General features: G+C 41.3%; 1 protein-coding gene across 2 annotated transcripts in view; it reads left to right on the top strand.

Moving 5' to 3' along the window:
* Positions 1-9,980: 9,980 nt before the first annotated feature.
* dock1 (dedicator of cytokinesis 1) overlaps positions 9,981-19,290 on the top strand; it is a 284,293-nt gene continuing 274,983 nt past the window's right edge. For both annotated transcript variants that reach the window (XM_053685217.1, XM_017483522.3), the window contains exon 1: positions 9,981-10,206. In XM_053685217.1, coding sequence (XP_053541192.1) covers positions 10,164-10,206 — 43 coding nt within the window. In that variant the 5' untranslated portion in view covers positions 9,981-10,163. The remainder of the gene's footprint in view (positions 10,207-19,290) is intronic.

The following is a 19,290-nucleotide window of genomic DNA, read 5'->3' as shown; positions in this document are numbered from 1 at the left end:
TGGCGAGCACACTTCCTTTTCAGCCTAGAGGGAAGTAAGGCAGATGGGTGGTTAGCAGTGGAACAAGACTAACATTGCCCTCTGCTGATAGAGTGACTGATACAGGTTGGTCCAGCAGAGCAAACATTTCCCTCACTCTCATAACAATGGATTGATGAGCTATAGGAAAACTGAGTGCTGGATCGGATGAGATGCCAATCAATCACAGGAAAAATACACTTTTGCTTGTATTTTCTCATTTGTAAGTCGCTTTGGATAAAAGCATCTGCTAAATTAATAAATGTAATGTAAATGTAACTTATACACGCACGCACACACACACACACACACCAGTCCACCTAATGGCATGTTTTGGGGAGGTAGAAGGAAACTGGAGAACCCAGAGGAAACATGGAGGAAACTCACAGCCCTGGTGCAATATAAATTGACATATTATTGTTTCGATTATACATGAGTGCATAATGGTGTAGACTGATGACCTCTGTGATATAGGAAAGGAAGTGCTGGGTTTTCAGGCTAAAGTGCCAAGTGTTTGCCGTGGTTAATGATGGCTACAGCTCTTGGGGAAAAAAGCTGTTTGTCAGTCTGGTTGTTTTGGCTCGGAGTCTTCTGCTGGAGATAAGGGGTTGAAGGATGTGTGCCGTGTAAAAGTTATAATATCGCCTGCATGTTTCCTGACCCTGCTGTTGTAGCTGTCCTGAAGAGTTGGCACATTACTGATGATCACTTCCTCTGTTTTGATTATGCTCGATCCTGGTAAATGGACGACCTGAACCATAGAGTTATAGAAGAGGTGAGGATGGACTTGATGATTTCAGTGTAGAAGTGCATCATCAGAGCCTGCAGAAGGTTACAAAAATACACAGAACATTACAATAACAAGGGCATTATACACTACATATTGCATATTCAGGACAACATGCAAGCACAAAGCCTGACAAAATTGTATAATTAGTCATGAAGCATATGAATGTATTAAACATAAGCCTGTGCAAAAATATCATACGGGAAAGCATAACATGTGCAGCATATAAACAAACACAGTGTGTGTGGGTACAGTGAGGTTAGCAGTGGTTTTGTTTGCAAACACTCTAGAGGTCATATTACATATGGTGGAAGTACTCCACTGAATATATTTGACCTATTAATATGACCCATTCTTCTTCTTTCTAAAAGGATTGTATGTGGAACCCATCCATCAATCCATCCATCTTCTATACCACTTTATCCTTTTCAGGGTCACGGGGAAACCTGGAGCCCATCCCAGGGAGCATGGGGCACAAGGCGGGGTACACCCAGGACCTGGGTGCCAATCCATCACAGGGCACAATCACATACACATTCACACACCCATTCATACACTACGGACACTTTGGACATGCCAATCAGCCTACCATGCATGTCATTGGACTGGGGGAGGAAACCGGAGTACCTGGAGGAAACCCCCGCACCATGGTGGGAATCGAACCCCCAACCCTGGAGGTGTGAGGCGAACGTGCTAACCTGTATGTGGAACCTTTTTTTTAAAAAAGTGTATTGTGCACTTTTTCTGCATCTTATTGTATGTAACATAGACGAGAAAAGTTTATTCTTTTGTCAAGGCCATTACTTATGGCAGGACCATATCCATCCATTTTCTGGGCCATGTATCCTAGACAGGAGCCTGGAACATATCGCAGGGGACTCGGGGCACAAGGCGGGGGACACCCTGACAACCCATCGCAGGGCACAATCACACACAAACACATTCACACACTATGGACAATTTAGAGATGCCAATCAGCCTACAAGGCATGTCTTTGGACTGGGGGAGGAAACTGGAGTACCTGGAGGAAACCCCCATAAGCTCCACTTACTGTCTGTTTGCAATTTCTCCCCTTCTGCCATGTCCGTGTGGGTTTCCTCTTGGCAAACCTAGTGTTGTTCAGTTATTAAAGGGTTTTCCCAAAGGGATATACTGAACGGCCCTTTAGGGTATTCGACTGAATGTTCTTTTTCTGCAGAGGCTTATGAAAGGGTATATAAAACAATTCACAGAGGTAGATAATCAAGATTATTTTTCTACAATGCTTCTTATTTATGAACAAAAAAATCACCATATCATTGAAGGCCACGTTGGTGCACAGGTGTAGTTTTGGTGCTTTACAGCTGAATGTACAAGGGTTCGATCCTGAGCTTGGTTTACTGTCTGTTGAGAGTTTCACATGTTCTCCCTGTGCCCACATTGGTTTCCTTTAGGTTCTCTGATGTTCCTAATTGGGCAGGATTACTGACGTCGAATGAATAAAAGCCTTTTCTTCCGCATTGTGCATTAAAAGCTTATATCCTTTGGCTCAAAAAATGAGTGCTCCACATGAATTGAATGTGGCTTTGAAATGCAAAAATAGAAACACAATTAGACCCAAAGTAAATAGATCAATAGTGTGCAATCGTGGCTAGCATAGATCTGGCCTAATTTGTCGATCGATTTTAACTTTGTCTTGTAAAAGCAGTCGTTTCCTTTGTATTTAAAGTAAAATATTCACATGCAAGGCTTAGGAATTTGTAGAGAATTTTTGTTAAAAGATGATGCCGTCAATGTTTCCAGGTATTAAATGAATCACTATATTAAATGGAAGACAATAAAACATCTATCCATCCATCCATTTTCTGTACTGCAACAGGGTTGCAGGGAGCTTGGAGCCTATCCACGGGGACTTGGGGCATGAGGCAGGGGGACACCCTGGATGGGGTGCAACCCATCACAGGGCACACAATAAAACAACCTATAGAAATGTAATCAAATCATCCATCCATCCATTCATCCATTTTCCATACCGTTTATCCTACTCAGGGATGTGGGGAGCCTGGAGCCTATCCAAGGGGACTTTGGGCACAAGGTGGGGGACACTCTGTATAGGGTGCCAAAACATCACTGGGCACAATCACACACTACAGACAATTTAGAGATGCCCGTCATTCTACAAGCATGTCTTTGGACTGGAGAAGAAAACCCCCAAAGCACGGGAAGAACATGCAAACTGCGCCCATCGAACCCCCAACCCCGGAGATGCGAGGCAAACGTGCTAACCACATCTGCAGGTCAAATTCCAGACAGACTCAATGATGTTTTAATCAGAAACATGGTTTCTTACATAATATGATCCATTATTTATGAAAAGTTAACAAAAATTTGTCTGTACTTTTATTTATGTAATTTTTAATTCATTCTCTTTTCTACTGACACACTAATGCAATAATAGAGGTGTGTAAGATAAAGAAAAAAGTAAGCATTAAAAATGTTAATCTGTTACTCGCAATGAAATCCCAAACCCAGTAAGGAGCCTGCTATTTTATTCACACTATATTCTCAGAGAGCAACAATGTGCTTTGACTCTGTTCGCTCATGTGTGTGTGTGTGTGTGTGTGTGTGTGTGTGAACGCTTTCTCTCCTCCTAATTTGATATGTTATGGTGTAATGGTTATTAATTGTTTGCCAGAATCCCCTCAAGGCTGCACAGATAATGCTGAATATTAATGTTTGCTAACAGAACAGAAGGAACAGGCCTGTCAAACCCGAGCCCTCTGCTCCTGGAATTTAATACGACAGGTAAACAGAAACAGCCTAGACAGTGACGGATGGCTATATAACCTGTTCCGTTTGACAGTATCATGGGAATCTTATCTCAAATATGACACGCTGATAAACGGGAAAAGTGAATGCACATCAATGTGCAATATGGCATATTTTATTTTGGGTAAGCTTTATCTTATCATGAGTAGTATTCTGAAATTGACCTGTTCTCAATACAATTTCAAATTCTAAAGCTAATCTAAGCGACTTACACATGACTTTTTCTAGTTCTAATCAAGCCAGAGTCACACCCAGGTTTATCTAGTTCCTGCTTAGCATGACATTCTTGATGCGTGACGTCCATTATGACTCCTTCTGCTGATTCAATTCTTTCAGCTATCACTTTAAGAGATTTGATTGTGTGAGGTTTTTTTTTTTTGATTCACCTCAAATAGCAGGAAGGAATACTGCGTAGGCTATAGTTACAAGCCTTGCATTAATGCATACGCCCAATTTCATCATGAAACTGAAAAAAAGATCTTCAGTTCATGTGCTGCTGGTAACCTACAGTTCACAGTTTAATTGGCAGTAATATAGTCGGTGCCCTGAAAGCAAATAAGTGATGTCCCAATGCTGGCTCACATTTATTACTTCCTCTGTCTGACAGCAATGAACTCATCCAACTTCGCCAAAACGCAGCCACAAATCAAAAGCTTTGATAAGACTCAGGTATGATAGCGAGCACATAGTACAGTCTGACCAAGGCTTTACATTTTGGACCAAACAAAACACAGGCCTACTGATTGGAAGGGTGATAGCTCAAATCCTGGAATTGACAATTTGTCAATTAGCAAGATGCCCAACCCTCAAATTCTAAGCACAACTCTAGACTTTAATAAACGAATCTGACGAGTGATTAAATGTAATCATAAGGAAATAATATCTGGTAGAGGTACAATGTTGTGGTGAATGGGAAATCTCAAAACCCTGGTTTGATCCTGAGCTCTGGTTACTCCCTGCATAGAGTTTTACATGTTTGTGTGGATTTCCTCCAGATTCCCTGGTTTCAAACATGCAGGTAGGTGGATTGGTTAGGCTAAATGGCTCCTAGGTGTGAAAGAGTGCATGAATGTGTGAGTGCAAGGGTGTATTCCCACCAGGGTGTATTCCCACCTCATGCCAAACATTTCAAGGATTGGCTCCGGATCCACCATGACCCTGACCAGGTTAAAGCCATTAGTGAAGATGAATGAATGAATAAGCTATCTTGGTATAACCAGGAGTTAAATTGTGGAGGAAGATGAGCTTACTAATTAAATTCATGGAAAATGTAAATCTTGGTACAGAATAATGATGATATAGTTTTAAACTGAATTTTGGAAAAATGGTTTTATTTCAGAATTGTAAAATGCATTTCTTCTGTGTGTAGGATATGTACATATGGATTAGAGATGCACCGATGTATCGTCCGATAATCGGTGTCGTCCGATAAAGGCAATTTTTCGCGCTATGGCCGATAGTTTAAAAAAATCCGATGATCAGGGCCGATTATATCCTGTCAATCAAAAGAGGGCGGGAAAACACATGGATTTGGTGCTGTGTGTAAAGATGATGTCTCTTGTGTGGAATGATGACAAAACTGCAGTTTGTAATCTCTGTAATCTCTGCACTGATCAAATTTTACACCGGACGCTGCAGCAGTGAAGCGGGAGTTTCGGCGTCAAGTCTTTTTTTTTTTTTTCCGCGCTACTCGAGCTGCTTGCGCTGAATTAAAGCCGCAGTACACCGTTAAAAGATTTAAATGAAGATGAGTTGACAAAAAGGTATATATTGCACAGAAAAATATATTTGTAGAGTAGTGTATTTCATATCCAATAATGTTAATATATAAAAAAGTTGATATTATATATTACCAGTTTGATGTCATTGATGAAGTAGAAATGCTTTTGTTTGTGGAGAGTGAATGTGAGACTAACAGGAGGTTTTTTAGAATTCAGTCAATGTTAATATGAATTAATAACATTCAATACGTTAAGAAATCTTACAGTAATCTTCAGAATGTAGTTTGTGTGTTAATGTTAATTAGAGTAATGTGTTTTCTGTTTATGAGACCAGTTACTGTGGAACAGCTTGTTGAAATGGAGAGAATAAAGTTTTTATCTGCATTTCCTTCAGAATTGTGGAATTAATTATTATTAATTTAAAAGAAGGTATAAAAGGCAGAACTATCGGTATCGTTTATCTGTATCGGCCGATATCACTCTGAATAATCGGTTATCATATCGGCTGAGAAATTTAGTATCGGTACATCTCTAATATGAATACATTATGTGGTCAGATTTATGGGGACACTGGACCATCACACGCATATTCTGCAAATTATTGCCACAAAGTCGGAAGCACACAATTGTATAAAATGTCTTTGTATGCTGTAGCATTAAGATTTCCCTCCGCTGCACCAAAAGGGCCCAAATATCTTCCAATTCAATTCAATTTATTTATCAAGCACATTTAATGGCAACACATTGTTGTTCCAAAGTGCTGTACAGATTCAACAACTAAAACAACAATTCCACTAAACAACAGTCAATTATAAAATTCAGGACCCTAGCCATTATATGCTAAAGAATAGATGTGCATTTTTAGAGCTGATTTAAAACTAGACAAGGAAGGAGCGGATCTAATATTTAACGGAAGACTGCTCCACAGGCTAGGGGCCACAAAAGAAAAGCTCGATCTCCCTTGAATTTACATTTAGAGTGGGGAACAACCAGCTGAAGAATATTAGAAGATCTCAACTGTCCCGGTGGTGAGTAGGCAGACAAGAGGTCGGAGATATATTTGGGAGCAAGCCCAGCCAAGGCCTTATAGACAAACAACAGAATCTTAAAATCTATATGAAATTTCACCAGCTGCCAGTGAAGAGAGGCAAGAACTGGTGTGATGTGCTCTGTGTTTTTGGTCCCTGTTAAAAATCTGGCTGCAGCATTTTGCACCACTGTAACCAGCCAAGAGATGATTGCAGAAGACCGACATAAAGTGCGTTGCAGTAGTCAAGCCTTGATGTGATAAGGGCCTGAATTACAATTTCCAAGACCTTCCTTGACAAGTAGGATTTCAATTTAGTGATATCCCTGAGATGGTAAAAGCTGTCCCTAAGCACAGCACTGATTTGCTTTTCAAATAATAAAGAGGTGTCAAACATGACTCTGAGGTTCTTTTTACGAGACCTCACATTAAACGATAGGGATCCTACTGTAACTGAGTTTGAACAGCTGAAGCGGATCTATGAGAGCCTAGTATCGACACTTCACTTTTAGATTCATCGCTTAAAGCAAAAAGTTACTCGCCATCCAGGGTTAAACTTCCTCAAAGCAGTCCAACAAACCAGTAACAGCACCATTACTATCTGAGTTTATAGGAATATAAAGTTGGGTATCATCGGCATAGCAATGACACGAAATATTACATTTCTGAAAAATTGAGCTCAAAGGAAGCATATAGAGAGCAAACAGCTGAGGAGAGAGAACAGACCCCTGAGGAACCCCATACTGTAAAGAAGCTGAAGAAGAGGAAAAGTTCCCTAAAAGCACCTGTCATTCAAATAGGAGGCAAACCATTGTAAAGCCACACCCTGAATGTGGCCCAGATGTGTAACTGATCTAAGAGAAGTCTAGGTTCGATGGTATCGAATGCTGCACTTAGGTCTAATAGCACCAAAACGGCACAAGATCTAACATCAAGAGAGAGGAGAATGTCGTTTGTCATCTTCAGAAGGGCAGATTCAGTACTATGTCTTTGTCTAAAGCCATACTGATAACTGTCTAGAAGGTTAAATGAATTAAGATTAAGAGTGCAGTTGATGATAGACAGTTTTCTCTAACAGATTAGATAAAAAAAAGGCAATTGCGAGATTGGTTCTTTAACAATTGCATGTTTAAAATATACTGAAACTACCTCATTTACCAGTGACCTATTCACAATTGTTGTCACATCCGAAGCCACCATATCAAACACCTCTTTACAGAAGCGAGCAGGCAACACGTCCGATTTACAACTTGAACATTTCATCTTAACGACGATTTACCTCAGCTGGGACTCAGACACAGGATGGAAACAACTAAAGCACCCAGATGACTTGCCAGAAAATATAGTGGACCAATTTGAAGACCGAATAGACATCTTAATGTTATATATTTTCTACATGAAAAATTGAATGAACTTTTGACAGACTTCAGTCGAAGGCTTGAAATGCGGCGTCGACGTAGGATGTAAGAAGGTCTTAAACAAAACTCTTGGGTTCAATGTATAACAATGCCTCTGTGCACAAAGCGAGGTCCAGGAAAACATGGTTTGCCAAGGTTGGAGTGGATGAACTCGAGTGTCCTGCACAGAGCGCTGACCTCAACTGCATTGAACACCTTTGGGATGAACTGGAACACTGACTCTGCACCCCAGATCTCCTCACACAACATCAGTGCCTGACCTCACTAATGTGTCTCTTGTGTCTGAATGAACACAAATCCCCACAGCCACGCTCCAAAATCTAGTAGAAAGCCTTCCCAGAAGAAGCTTATTATGATAGCAAAAGGGGGCCTAAATCTGGAATGGGATGTTCAACAAGCACATATGGGTTTGATTAGTCAAGTGTGCACACACTTTTGGCCAGACTTCATAATGCATATATCGTTTTGAGTAAAAATCAAAAAAGCTACTAAAAAGTAAAAAGTCTGGACAATCAATTCATATTTGTTAAATCGAGGACAGAAAAATGAATATAACATCTATTTACACATTATTATTATATCAACATTGGAAAAATCTATATGACAACACTATACAATATATAAAATGTTCCCATACTGACATGACCCTGTATGTACTTTATTAGTGTGGTGACTAAAGTCATGAGTAGCAGCAGCTGAAATGATTGAATGAACGAAAGAAAAAAAAAACCCCACACAACAACTTTACATTGCCCTTTTATTTAACTATCAAAGATATAACACTAGATAATGAAGATGATAATTAAATAAGTAAGGAATAAAACATGATTGAGTGTGTCCAGCCATTGCTACCTTGATTAATTTTTCAAAGAAAGGAAGGAAGAAAGAAAGAAACAAACACATGCATCATACAATACTGTGCAAAAGTCTTAGGCACATGCAAAGAAATGCTGTAGAGCAAAGAAGCCTTCAAAAAAAATTGAAATTAAATATATAAATAATATTTTAAAAATACTACAAAGGGATGTAAACTAAATGAAATATTGGTCAATATTTGGTGTGACAGCCCTTAGCTTTGAAAAGAAAAGAAAATAAGAGTAGTTTCATGTACAATGTGTGCAGTTTTGTAAGGTAATTAGCTGGTACGTTTTATTGAGCATGTTTGACTGATGCACTCGCGTCTCATTTTTGCAGCAAAACCCAGCAGCCTTCATTAACTTTTCAGTCCGTACAGAATTTCACAGAGTTTTTTTTTGTGACTGTCGCGAGCAAAGATGCTTGATTTTGCTGCGGCACTGTTTTTTTTTCCCTTCAAAACATGCGATGTAGCTTGTGGAGATTTTTACGCTTTTTACTGTCCAGAAAACGACTTGAATTGGCGAAATTGTTTTGCATGGCCTTTTGCACTGATGTTTGTTGGTAAATGAGACCTGTTAGCTGTACTCATGTTCGACGCACGTGAATCGAAGAGGGCTTTGACTGAACGAGCGTTGTGATGACGCCACATGACGTGTCTGGGCCAAAACCTGCAGAAAATCTGTGGTAATTCTGAAAAATTGCAAGCTCCTCCATATATTGCAGAGTTTTCTTGAGTTTGTGTTCATTTCTGCGAAATCCTGGAGGGACTGTTTTATTATTTTTTAAATTTCTTTCTTTTATTTTGTCTGGAAAGTGTTCTTTTACCTAATATGCTGCTTTCTTTACTGAAATGCAAACATTTGTTTCCGTAGCATTTCATTTTGTGCCAGAAAACGAAGGTTTGCATAACTAAAATGCTTTTGTACTGATTTGACAATGTAAAAACAAAGTTTGTAATGAAAAACAAACAAACAAACAAACCCAAGGGTGCCTAAAGCTTTTGCACAGTACTGTACATAGCCTACTGCCAATACTAGTCATACTACTACTAGTATTGACTAAAGACTTAATCGATTTGTCTGGAATCGATTCTTTAAAATGATTCACTTTTAAAGAAACCGACTCACTTGCTACAGGTCTCAAATAGAACCTAGTGATTCATTTATATCTTTAAATCCTTTTTCTCCCCCTCATAAAGAACGCACAACAGTATTGATAAATCAAACGAAGTTAAATTCAAATGATATTTATGGTCTTTCCTCGGGTGGGTAGAGTAGGGACCACGTGACCAAAAGTTTTCTCTCTCTCTCTCTCTCTCTCTCTCTCTCTCTCTCTCTCTCTCTCTCTCTGAGTGTGCACCCCCTCGCGGACCAGGCAGTTAACGATGGAAAATGGCGCCTAGATGCGGCTTCCCAGCACACTAACAGTGAAGACAACACCACAGAAAAGTCCTGGGGGAAACGCTGTGCATGTTCCTGGACCGGTGAAGACCATTCCGAGCTGATAGTTTGTGAATTTGAGTGAGAATGTCGCGCTGGATTCCTACCAAGAAGGAAAAGTACGGCGTCGGTGAGTAGTGTAGAAATAAGTTGAGCCGGAGTGGTGAATTTACTCTCCCTTTGGTTTTTTTTTTCCTTCTCCACACGCCCGGGTTTTCCACTTTTCCTGCGCAGTTTTGGGATAAGCAAGGCCTTATGGAAGGCGGTGATAAGTCATGGATATAACTGGGAACTCGTGTGTGTTTGTGTTGGGATTTGAATAAATGGAAAGTCCGAGTTGAACAGTTTTCTCAGTTGTCAGAGACTCGCCTAGTTCCTAGCGTTTCCTGTGTGCGGGGCCTGACCGGGAATGATGGAGCACTGATTACAGCTGATACATTTGTAGCAAAACTGACCAAACAAGCGCGGATTTTTTTCACCGCTTTGCCCCTATCCCGTGTTTTGTAACTTTTTGTAACTTTTTTTTGTTTTGTTATTATTTTGTATCCGTGTAACCCGCACTCAGAGCCGCTACAGTAGCGGTTTGTTTACACCTCGTGTTTGTGTTGTGAAAAACCAAACAAAACAAGTCCGATATCGGGCTGTTGGAGAGGAAATGTGTGTGGATCTGTGAAGCAGTGTCCGGAAGTAGTTCCTGCACACGGTCCTGCCTGGGAATGTGTTCTTGTTCCTACATGTTTGTGTACGAGAGAAAGGCCGGCTGCTATCGGTGCTGGAAAGCCATTGCAATTTTCCCCCCCAGCTTGTTCTGGTGCTTTGTAAACATCCGGGAATTCAGGACTCAGTTTGAACATCTTACTGCCCTCTGATCCTGATAAGCACCACAACCCCTTTACATCCATATAGGAGTTAAAACATATCAGTTACTACCACTACTACTAAACATATTCATTTACTTCCATATAGAAGAGTTCAAGCATATTAGTTACTACTATCACTGTTGGGCCCTTGAGCAAGGCCCTTAACCTTTTCTGCTCCAGGGGCGTTGCATCATGCCTGACCCTGCGCTCTGACCCCAACTTCCTGACATGCTGGGGTATGTGAAGAAAAGAATTTCACTGTACATATGTATATGTGATCAATAAAGACTCATTATCATTACTACTACTACTAAAAATATTCATTCACATCTCCATACAGGAGTTAAAGGATATTAGTTACTACTACTATTAAAAATATTCATTCATTCGTTTGTATATAAAATTCACCGGCGTGTATATTATGCATCATATGCTTTAACTGACGGGAGAGGCAGTGTGTGCTCTATTCCATTGTGGCCATCTATCTGCAAGCGAAAGCACCAAACTGTCTGGGTCCATGAAACAATTCGGACTCCCAGGCAGCATGGCGGATCACTGATGACCCATCACGTGCGCTCTTCTGTCTTCACTCTCATATATAGTCTCTGCACCAGGTCGCTCCAAATTTGCATAAAGTTAAACTTTACTCAACTTTGCTGTATCGCTGGACACAACCCAGATCTAGTCACCACCGGACGCTGGAAGTCGCCAGCCCTGGTTGAAAATGAATGGTCTCCGGTCGTTTGGTCGCTGCGAGTCGCTGTATGCGTGAATGTACCTTGAGATACCAGTCCATCGCAGGGCACCAACACACACACCAATTTATCATTGCCAATCTGCCCACCTCAGGATTGCATGCAGGACCTGTGAGGCAGCAGTGCTACCCCCTGTATCACCAATAATAGCAGCAATAATCATAGATGAAATCCCAGCACCACCAAGTTGCCACTGCTGGGCCCATGAGCAAGGCCCTTAACCCTCAACTGCTCAGTTGTATGAAGAAAAAAAAAAAAGAGATGAATGCATTCGGTATATCCCTCTGGATAAGGCCGTCTGCCAAATGCCATAAATTGTTAATGTACAAAGAAGATGAAGAATTAAGATACTTAAGTATTTGTATGCAGGAGCTCAGTTTTATTTATTTTTTTTGCATGCTCTCTGTGTAGCTGTCGGTCTGCTTCTCTAACCTCTCCTGTGGTCGTGAGCTGTGGGTAGTCTCAAATAAGGTCATGAGTACCAGCAACTGAAATGGGTGACTGAAAAAATAAAACACAACAAACGATACATTGTACTTCGATTTATCCCTCGAAGAGATAACTCTAAATAATAAAGCGAATAAAACAAGTAAGGAATAAAACGTACTGGGGCGTGTCCAGCCATTACCCCATGATGGTTTTCCTATAACAGCACATCCAGAAGTGTCTTAATCCGACGATGGGCCGTGTTTATCAAGCTGGATACATACTTACTCATTCCTAAATCATTTGTACGAGTGTTTACACAAGAACTATGATCGGCATGAAGATGAGAAAAGAGGAAAGGGAGACAATTTTACTGGAAGAATTTTTAACTGGAACGTAGAAACGAAGGAGTTATCTAGCCAGTTTGCCGACGGACTATGAAGTAAGCGTGGCTTCTTCAGCGTCGGTTGGCATTTAAAATTGTTTATTTTTATTTATTTCTTTTTTTAAATCTGCAAATCTCTGTACCGTCTTACATTCCATGTAGCACCCTAGACAGTCCTGCAGTCTGTTTCTGTGAAAGAAATACTAGAGGTGTCTAGACAGAACCCTCAAACCGGTTCATTCTTCAGTGCTTGTGTTTTATTGTGACAGAGGTGTTTTGACCCAGCAGTACAAAGATGAAACAGACTTTCTCGCCATGTCACAATAAAGCACAAGTGTTCAATCATGAATCTTACTCTCTGTCTTGCTGGCTATAAATATATATATATATATATATATATATATATATTTCACACATACACTCTCACAATGTTTCTCAGCTTCTGTGTATTTTTCTCTTTCTATTTCTGTCGCTCCATCTCTGTATTTCCTCCTGTCTGTCTCTTTCCTCCTGTCTGTCTCTCTGTTACATTGTATCTCAGCACCCCACTTTTGATGTAAAATTTGATATAAAAAGTCAAATCCCTTTCAAAAGCATCTATCTATCTATCTATATATATATCTATCTATATATCTATCTATCTATCTATCTATCTATATATATATATATATATATATATATATATATATATATATATATATATATATATATATATATATATATATATATATATATATATATTTTTAAGCTAGAACATCTTTGTTTTAATAGCTTAAAAGTTTGATGATGACGAGAGATTTGCGATAGGTCTCAAATCAAATACTCCTCTTACAGAAACACCAGTACCACGAAAATCTAAAACAAGTCTTATCGAGTGAACTATTATTGAACATATGCCACAAATATGTATCAAAAGCCAGTTTAGACAAATCTAGTATATTTAAAGCGAATTTTAGCTCTGGACAACGCCTTCCTCTTGATGTGTAGTGACGCACCCTGCTCAAAGAAAAAGGAAAGAGATGACTAGTGGACACCTTGAGTATGTAATTCACTGCCGTATAAATATACGTTTACATATCGGCTCTGGTCGTGTCGAGATTTTGTATGTAAAGCCGGTTTGATATCCGCTTTAGCCTTCTAGAAACGGCCTGGGGGTGAACGATAAGACAAAATATCGTATCAGGATATAAAAGTCCTTCCGGGCCGTTGCGGTCGCAGAAGCGAACGCAAAATCAAACGATCTCCGCGACATTCAGAGGAGCCAAAAATCACAGATTTGTACCGAGACGCGTCACGTGACGCCATCACGACAACCCGCATTCGGCCAGAGGGCTCTTGGATTCACGTGTGTACAGACTGGATAGATTTTCTCACAAGCTGCCAGCAAAACATTGTGTGTGTAGTTTGTTTGAATGGTTATGTGTGTGTGTGGCTATTTGTGCCTTATCTATGTGGTTGTACGTGTGTGTGTAGTTGTTTTGTGTGTAAGTGTATACTTGATATTGTTTGTGTGCATAAACAAAACAAAAACCCACAATCTTGGAGAGGCATGCTCTGATATAATTAATCCAGAGATTAACATTGCATCGTCGTATCACTCGGCCCTCGTCGGAAGAACTGGCTTCGATTAGAAGGAAGAGGATCCGCTGTCCAGCACTGTTTGGTGATCTCTCCTCTCTAACACACGACACTACGCTGCCGGTGTTGTGACTGTAGCTGCAGCCCAGCGGTAGATAATCTCAGTGTTTATCGGTGACGGCGAGGCGTTTCAGTGCCGTGAGCTGAAGTGGTTTAATGTGCCGAGTCACACGAAAGGAGAAAAAGTACCTGGATATTGCAGAGGAGGAAAGATACACCGGGGTGTTAACCACAAAGATATCTACACTGAAGTTTCTGATGTGTGGGCGGGTGTGTGTGTGTGTGTCTGTGTGTGTATAAAGGTAAAAGGGCATTCCTATGTTTAAATGACGGAAAATTGTTCATGTACACTAAAAGTGCACTGCTGAGCTAAACGGAATGAATTCCAGTAAAAGCAGCGGTGGGTTGCTTCAGTTCCGCGTTTACCTGCGAAGATTTACTGTCTTGAAACTGTTTTCTCACAACGCTTCATTGTTCCGAGTCCAGAACTCTGCACACTTCCTTTTCATTTTCTGATTCATTCTATACAAAGTGTAAGCTGAACAGAAGCACATGCACTCTGCGTGCGTGCGTGCGTGTGTGTGTGTGTGTGTGTGTGTGTGTGTGTGTGTGTGTGTGCGTGCGTGCGTGCGTGCGTGCGTGCGTGCGTGCGTGTGTGCGTGTGTGCGTGTGTGCGTGCGTGCGTGTGTGCGTGTGTGCGTGCGTGTGTGCGTGTGTGATTTATCAAGTGAACACCTGTATTGTATTAAAGCCAGAAACTGTGATTATGATCACAACATGAATTTTGCGGCTTTATTCTGTACAGTGTGAATATAATTGTTAATATGTGGATCTGTTTGTGCATATGGGAATGACTGTGAGATTGTTGGTGTGTGTGTGTGTGTGTGTGTGTGTGTGTGTGTGTGTGTGTGTGTGTGTGTAGTTTGTTTGAATGGTTATTTGTGTGTGTGGCTGTGTATAGTTGATATTGTTTGTGAGCATGTGGTTGTTTGCACATGTTTGTTTGGCTGTGCATGTGTGCATTTGTGTGCACATGTGTGCTTGCATGTGGTTATTCTTGTGGGTTGTGGTCGTGTGTGTGTGCGCGCACGTATAGTTTGTGTTCGTGTGCAGTTATGATTTGTGTGTGTATGTGTAGTTTGTGTGAATGTGTATAGTTATTGTTTGTGTGTGCATGTAGTTTGTGTGTACGTGTGCAGTTATGGTTTGTGTGTGTATGCGTAGTTTGTGTGAATGTGTATAGTTATTGTTTGTGTGTGCAGGTATTGTTTGTGTGTGCATGTAGTTTGTGTGTACGTGTGCAGTTATGGTTTGTGTGTGTATGTGTAGTTTGTGCGTGCATGTAGTTTGTGTGCAGGTATTGTTTGTGGGTATGTGTGCAGGTATTGTTTGTGTGTGCAGGTATTGTTTGTGTGTGCGTGTAGTTTGTGAGCGCGTGTAGTTTGTGTGCAGGTGTTGTTTGTGTGTACGTGTGCAGGTATTGTTTGTGTGTGCGTGTAGTTTGTGTGTGTGCAGTTTGTGTGCAGGTATTGTTTGTGTGTACGTGTGCAGTTATGGTTTGTGTGTGCAGGTATTGTTTGTATGTGTGTGTAGTTTGTGTGTGCATGTAGTTTGTGTGTATGTGTGCAGTTATTGTTTGTGCGTGCATGTTTTTTTTTCCTTTTCGTGTGTGTGCGTGTATTTATGTGGTTGTTCACGTGTGTGGTTGTGCTTGTGTGTGTGTGTGTGTGTGGTTGTTTCTCTTTAGGTAGTTCTTTGTGTGAGTGTGTCTGTGTATATCTATGTGGTTGTGCATGTAGTTTGCATGCACTAATTTTTTGTGTGCGCATGTGGTTGTTTGGCTGTGCTTGCTTGTGTTTTTTCTTGTGTGTGGGTGTTTGTGGCTATTTGTTCATTTGATTGTGCGCGTGTGTGTGTGTGTGTGTGTGTGTGTGTGTGATTTGAAATGATAAAGGCAGATTTTGGGAGTTACAGTTAAATCTGATGTCGAAGGCTGTGAGGGTTTGATAGTAATGCAATGAGTAGAGTGATGTAAATATTCACCCACTTTTCCAACTAGTCTCTCACATATGCACGCACACACACACACACACACACACACACACACACACACACAGAGCCATGCGTTCCTGGCCCAGCTCTAATGCTAAATAGACGAGGAGTTCAAAGACTTCATGCGAGTTCTGCTTTGCAATCAAAGTTGCAGCTTTTAAATTAGTAACCATTTCTTCTGAACCTCTAGTCACTTCCCCCGAGTGTAACACCAGCGTATCCCAAATTTTCCTGCCAGCTCGGATGTGTATCGACGTTGAGAAAATCACATGCCACCCCTTTTCCATCAGCCACTGCTTGCCTTAACACACACAGCTGACCTGAGATCAATATAACAGTGATTTTCGCAATCAGTCACGCCTGGCCCGCACCGGGAATAATAAAGAAAAAGTGCTTGGCTTTTTAAGACGGACGAGTGAACTTTCATGTCTTCTGGAGCCGAGGGTACGACATTGGCTCACTTTTTAGCAGGAAGCTTTTAGCCGTACGGTCTGTGGCTTTATCACGTCTAGGTTTGGAAGTTGGCTCCAGGCAAACGTGGTGGTGGGCGCATTATTTATTTATTTATCTATCTATCTATCTATTTATTTATTTATTTATTTATTTGCAAGTTGTTTTTTGGAGGTGGAGCAGAATGAAAAATTTGTGGACTGTTACTGATGAATGCAGTATTTCAGTTTGTATTAAATTTATTCGAAGAGGTTTGCAAAACCGGCTGTATTTCAGCAACTGGAAACATGAGCAATCCATGGCTTCTGTCGCAGAGCCTCTGCTGTTGTTCATCCAATCACATGCATCTGTGGAACTTATTTAGCTGAAGGCAGTGCAACGGAACCAGGTTGGTAGCTAGGGAGTCAACCGGCTCGCCAGGTCGGTAGGTAGGGAGTCAACCTGCTCGCCAATTCAGTAGGTAGGGAGTCAACCAGCTCGCCAGTTCGGTAGGGAGTCAACCTGCTCGCCAATTCAGTAGGTAGGGAGTCAACCGGCTCGCCAGTTCGGTAGGGAGTTAACCAGCTCGCTGTAGCTAGGGAGTCAACTGGCTCGCCAGTTCGGTAGGGAGTCAACTGGCTCGCCAGTTCGGTAGCTTGGGAGTCAACCGGCTCGCCAGTTCGGTAGCTAGGGAGTCAACCGGCTCGCCAGTTCGGTAGCTAGGGAGTCAACCAGCTCGCCAGTTCGGTAGCTAGGGAGTCAACCGGCTCGCCAGTTCGGTAGCTAGGGAGTCAACCGGCTCGCCAGTTCAGTAGGTAGGGAATCAGTAGGTAGGGATTTTGCGATTGAGACAGCCCTTAAAATGGCCGACTCCTTGATCGTTACCCTGAATACTGAACTAGTAAGCTGATTGAGACACGACCATGGAATATCGCTGCGTTCAACTTGACTCGGAAATGGGAAGTCGGAACTTGGACTCACGTCCTTGTCGAGTTGCAGCGTGAGGGGGAAAAAAACACGGATGCCTCCTTGTTCATCTTTGGTTAGCAACAATCTAGCCAGCTGATGTTCGTGATTCGAGTGGTGCATATTTCCCGCCTCAAGACTGCGAACTTCACGTTATTGTTGTTTAGTCCATCTGCTCTACATGTTCACCTTTACACGCTACACGTTTTCTCCGCTGCTGTATCGTGTTTTTGTGGATTTGGCTCAACATGTTCGTATGTGCATAATTACGCAACATGTTCCCATTGGTTCCTAACTTTCCGGACATCTTGTAGGTTTAACGAGCGAGTGTGCCTCCGTGTTACTGGAGCTAAAGTGAACACTGTATACAGTATAACTTCTTTAAAAATGAAGAAGTGCTCACGTTTGTTTGTCACACGCTGAACTCGACGTTGGAGGTTGGAAATCCTGAGCGATGAGTGTTATGATTTTGAGTTGGTGCACCACAGATACAGGCTACGTTCACATCAATCCGCATAATGTAGATCTGAAAACTACGTTTTCATTTTTAAAACGCTCTCGGTCTACACTGGCGTTCCAAAAATTGCTCGTCCACACCGAAAAATCCGAAAACGCTTACGTCCCTATAACCGCGCATGCGTAAAAACGTAAGAAGCTTTGGCCTGCATCGTTTCCGTCAGGCGTTTATTTAACGATGATGAGTATTTATTGGTCACATGTATACATTACAGCACAGTGAACTTCTTTTCTTCTCATACCCCACATGTTAGGAAGTTGGGGTCTGAGCGCAGGGACAGCACCCCTGGAGCAGAGAGCGTTAAGGGCCTTGCTGAAGGGCCAACAGTGGCAGCTTGGCAGTGCTGGAGCTTGAACCCCCGACCCTTCCGATCCGAGCCTTCACTACCAAGCCTCCACCGCTTTAAAAATGCAGTATGAAGTTTGAAAATCTGAAGTTTGTACAACGTGACATTAATCTTTAACAAAGCTATGAAACTGGATAGCAGGCACAACAACCGCAGTACAACAACGTCCGCCATCTTGTTTGTTTCGAGTTGAATGGTTCATATGTAAAAATACAGAATGCTTTTGGAAAATCTCCATTTTCTACAACACCCGAACGGCGGATTCATGTGGACGTAGGCCGACCGTGTAACTCTTACCAGGATATGACATCATCCCGACATCTTTCAGGTGTCCTGCAAGTGTGGTGTTAATTCTCCATCCTAGTTTTATATAGTCCTGTTTGATCTATCCTGGACCTTCAAACCATTACATCATTCCTCTATAAAACATGAGTGGAGCCGCAGTGGGCAACAGAGCTGAATGTTTATGGGCCGGAGGTTAATCATTATTGTAGGAGTTTTTGCAGCGTCTTGTTTTGTAAGCTCTTGCGACTTGATTTTTCTGTAATATATCTGGAATTACTGTGAAGTGTACATTTAATCTTACTTTCCTTGTAAAAGCCGTTATAATTTGCTTCCACTAGTAGATCTTAACAAGCTAGCACTTTGTTTAGAGCCTAGTGTTTGAGCTATTTATAGTTAAGTTGGTTTTTTTTTTTTTTTTTTTTTTTTAAGAACCTGATTTAATATTAATATGCAACTTGGGGCTGTGAAACTATAGCAAGCTGGCGAATGTGTGGTGCAGTTATATAATAACGTGTGAAGAGTTTGGTTTTTATTGCAGTAATCTTATATTATATC

The sequence above is a fragment of the Ictalurus punctatus genome, chromosome 13 (genome assembly GCF_001660625.3).
Source record: "Ictalurus punctatus breed USDA103 chromosome 13, Coco_2.0, whole genome shotgun sequence".
NCBI lineage: Eukaryota > Metazoa > Chordata > Actinopteri > Siluriformes > Ictaluridae > Ictalurus > Ictalurus punctatus.
Note: the sequence above shows the minus strand (reverse complement) of the source record. Positions and strands in the feature narration are given on the sequence as shown.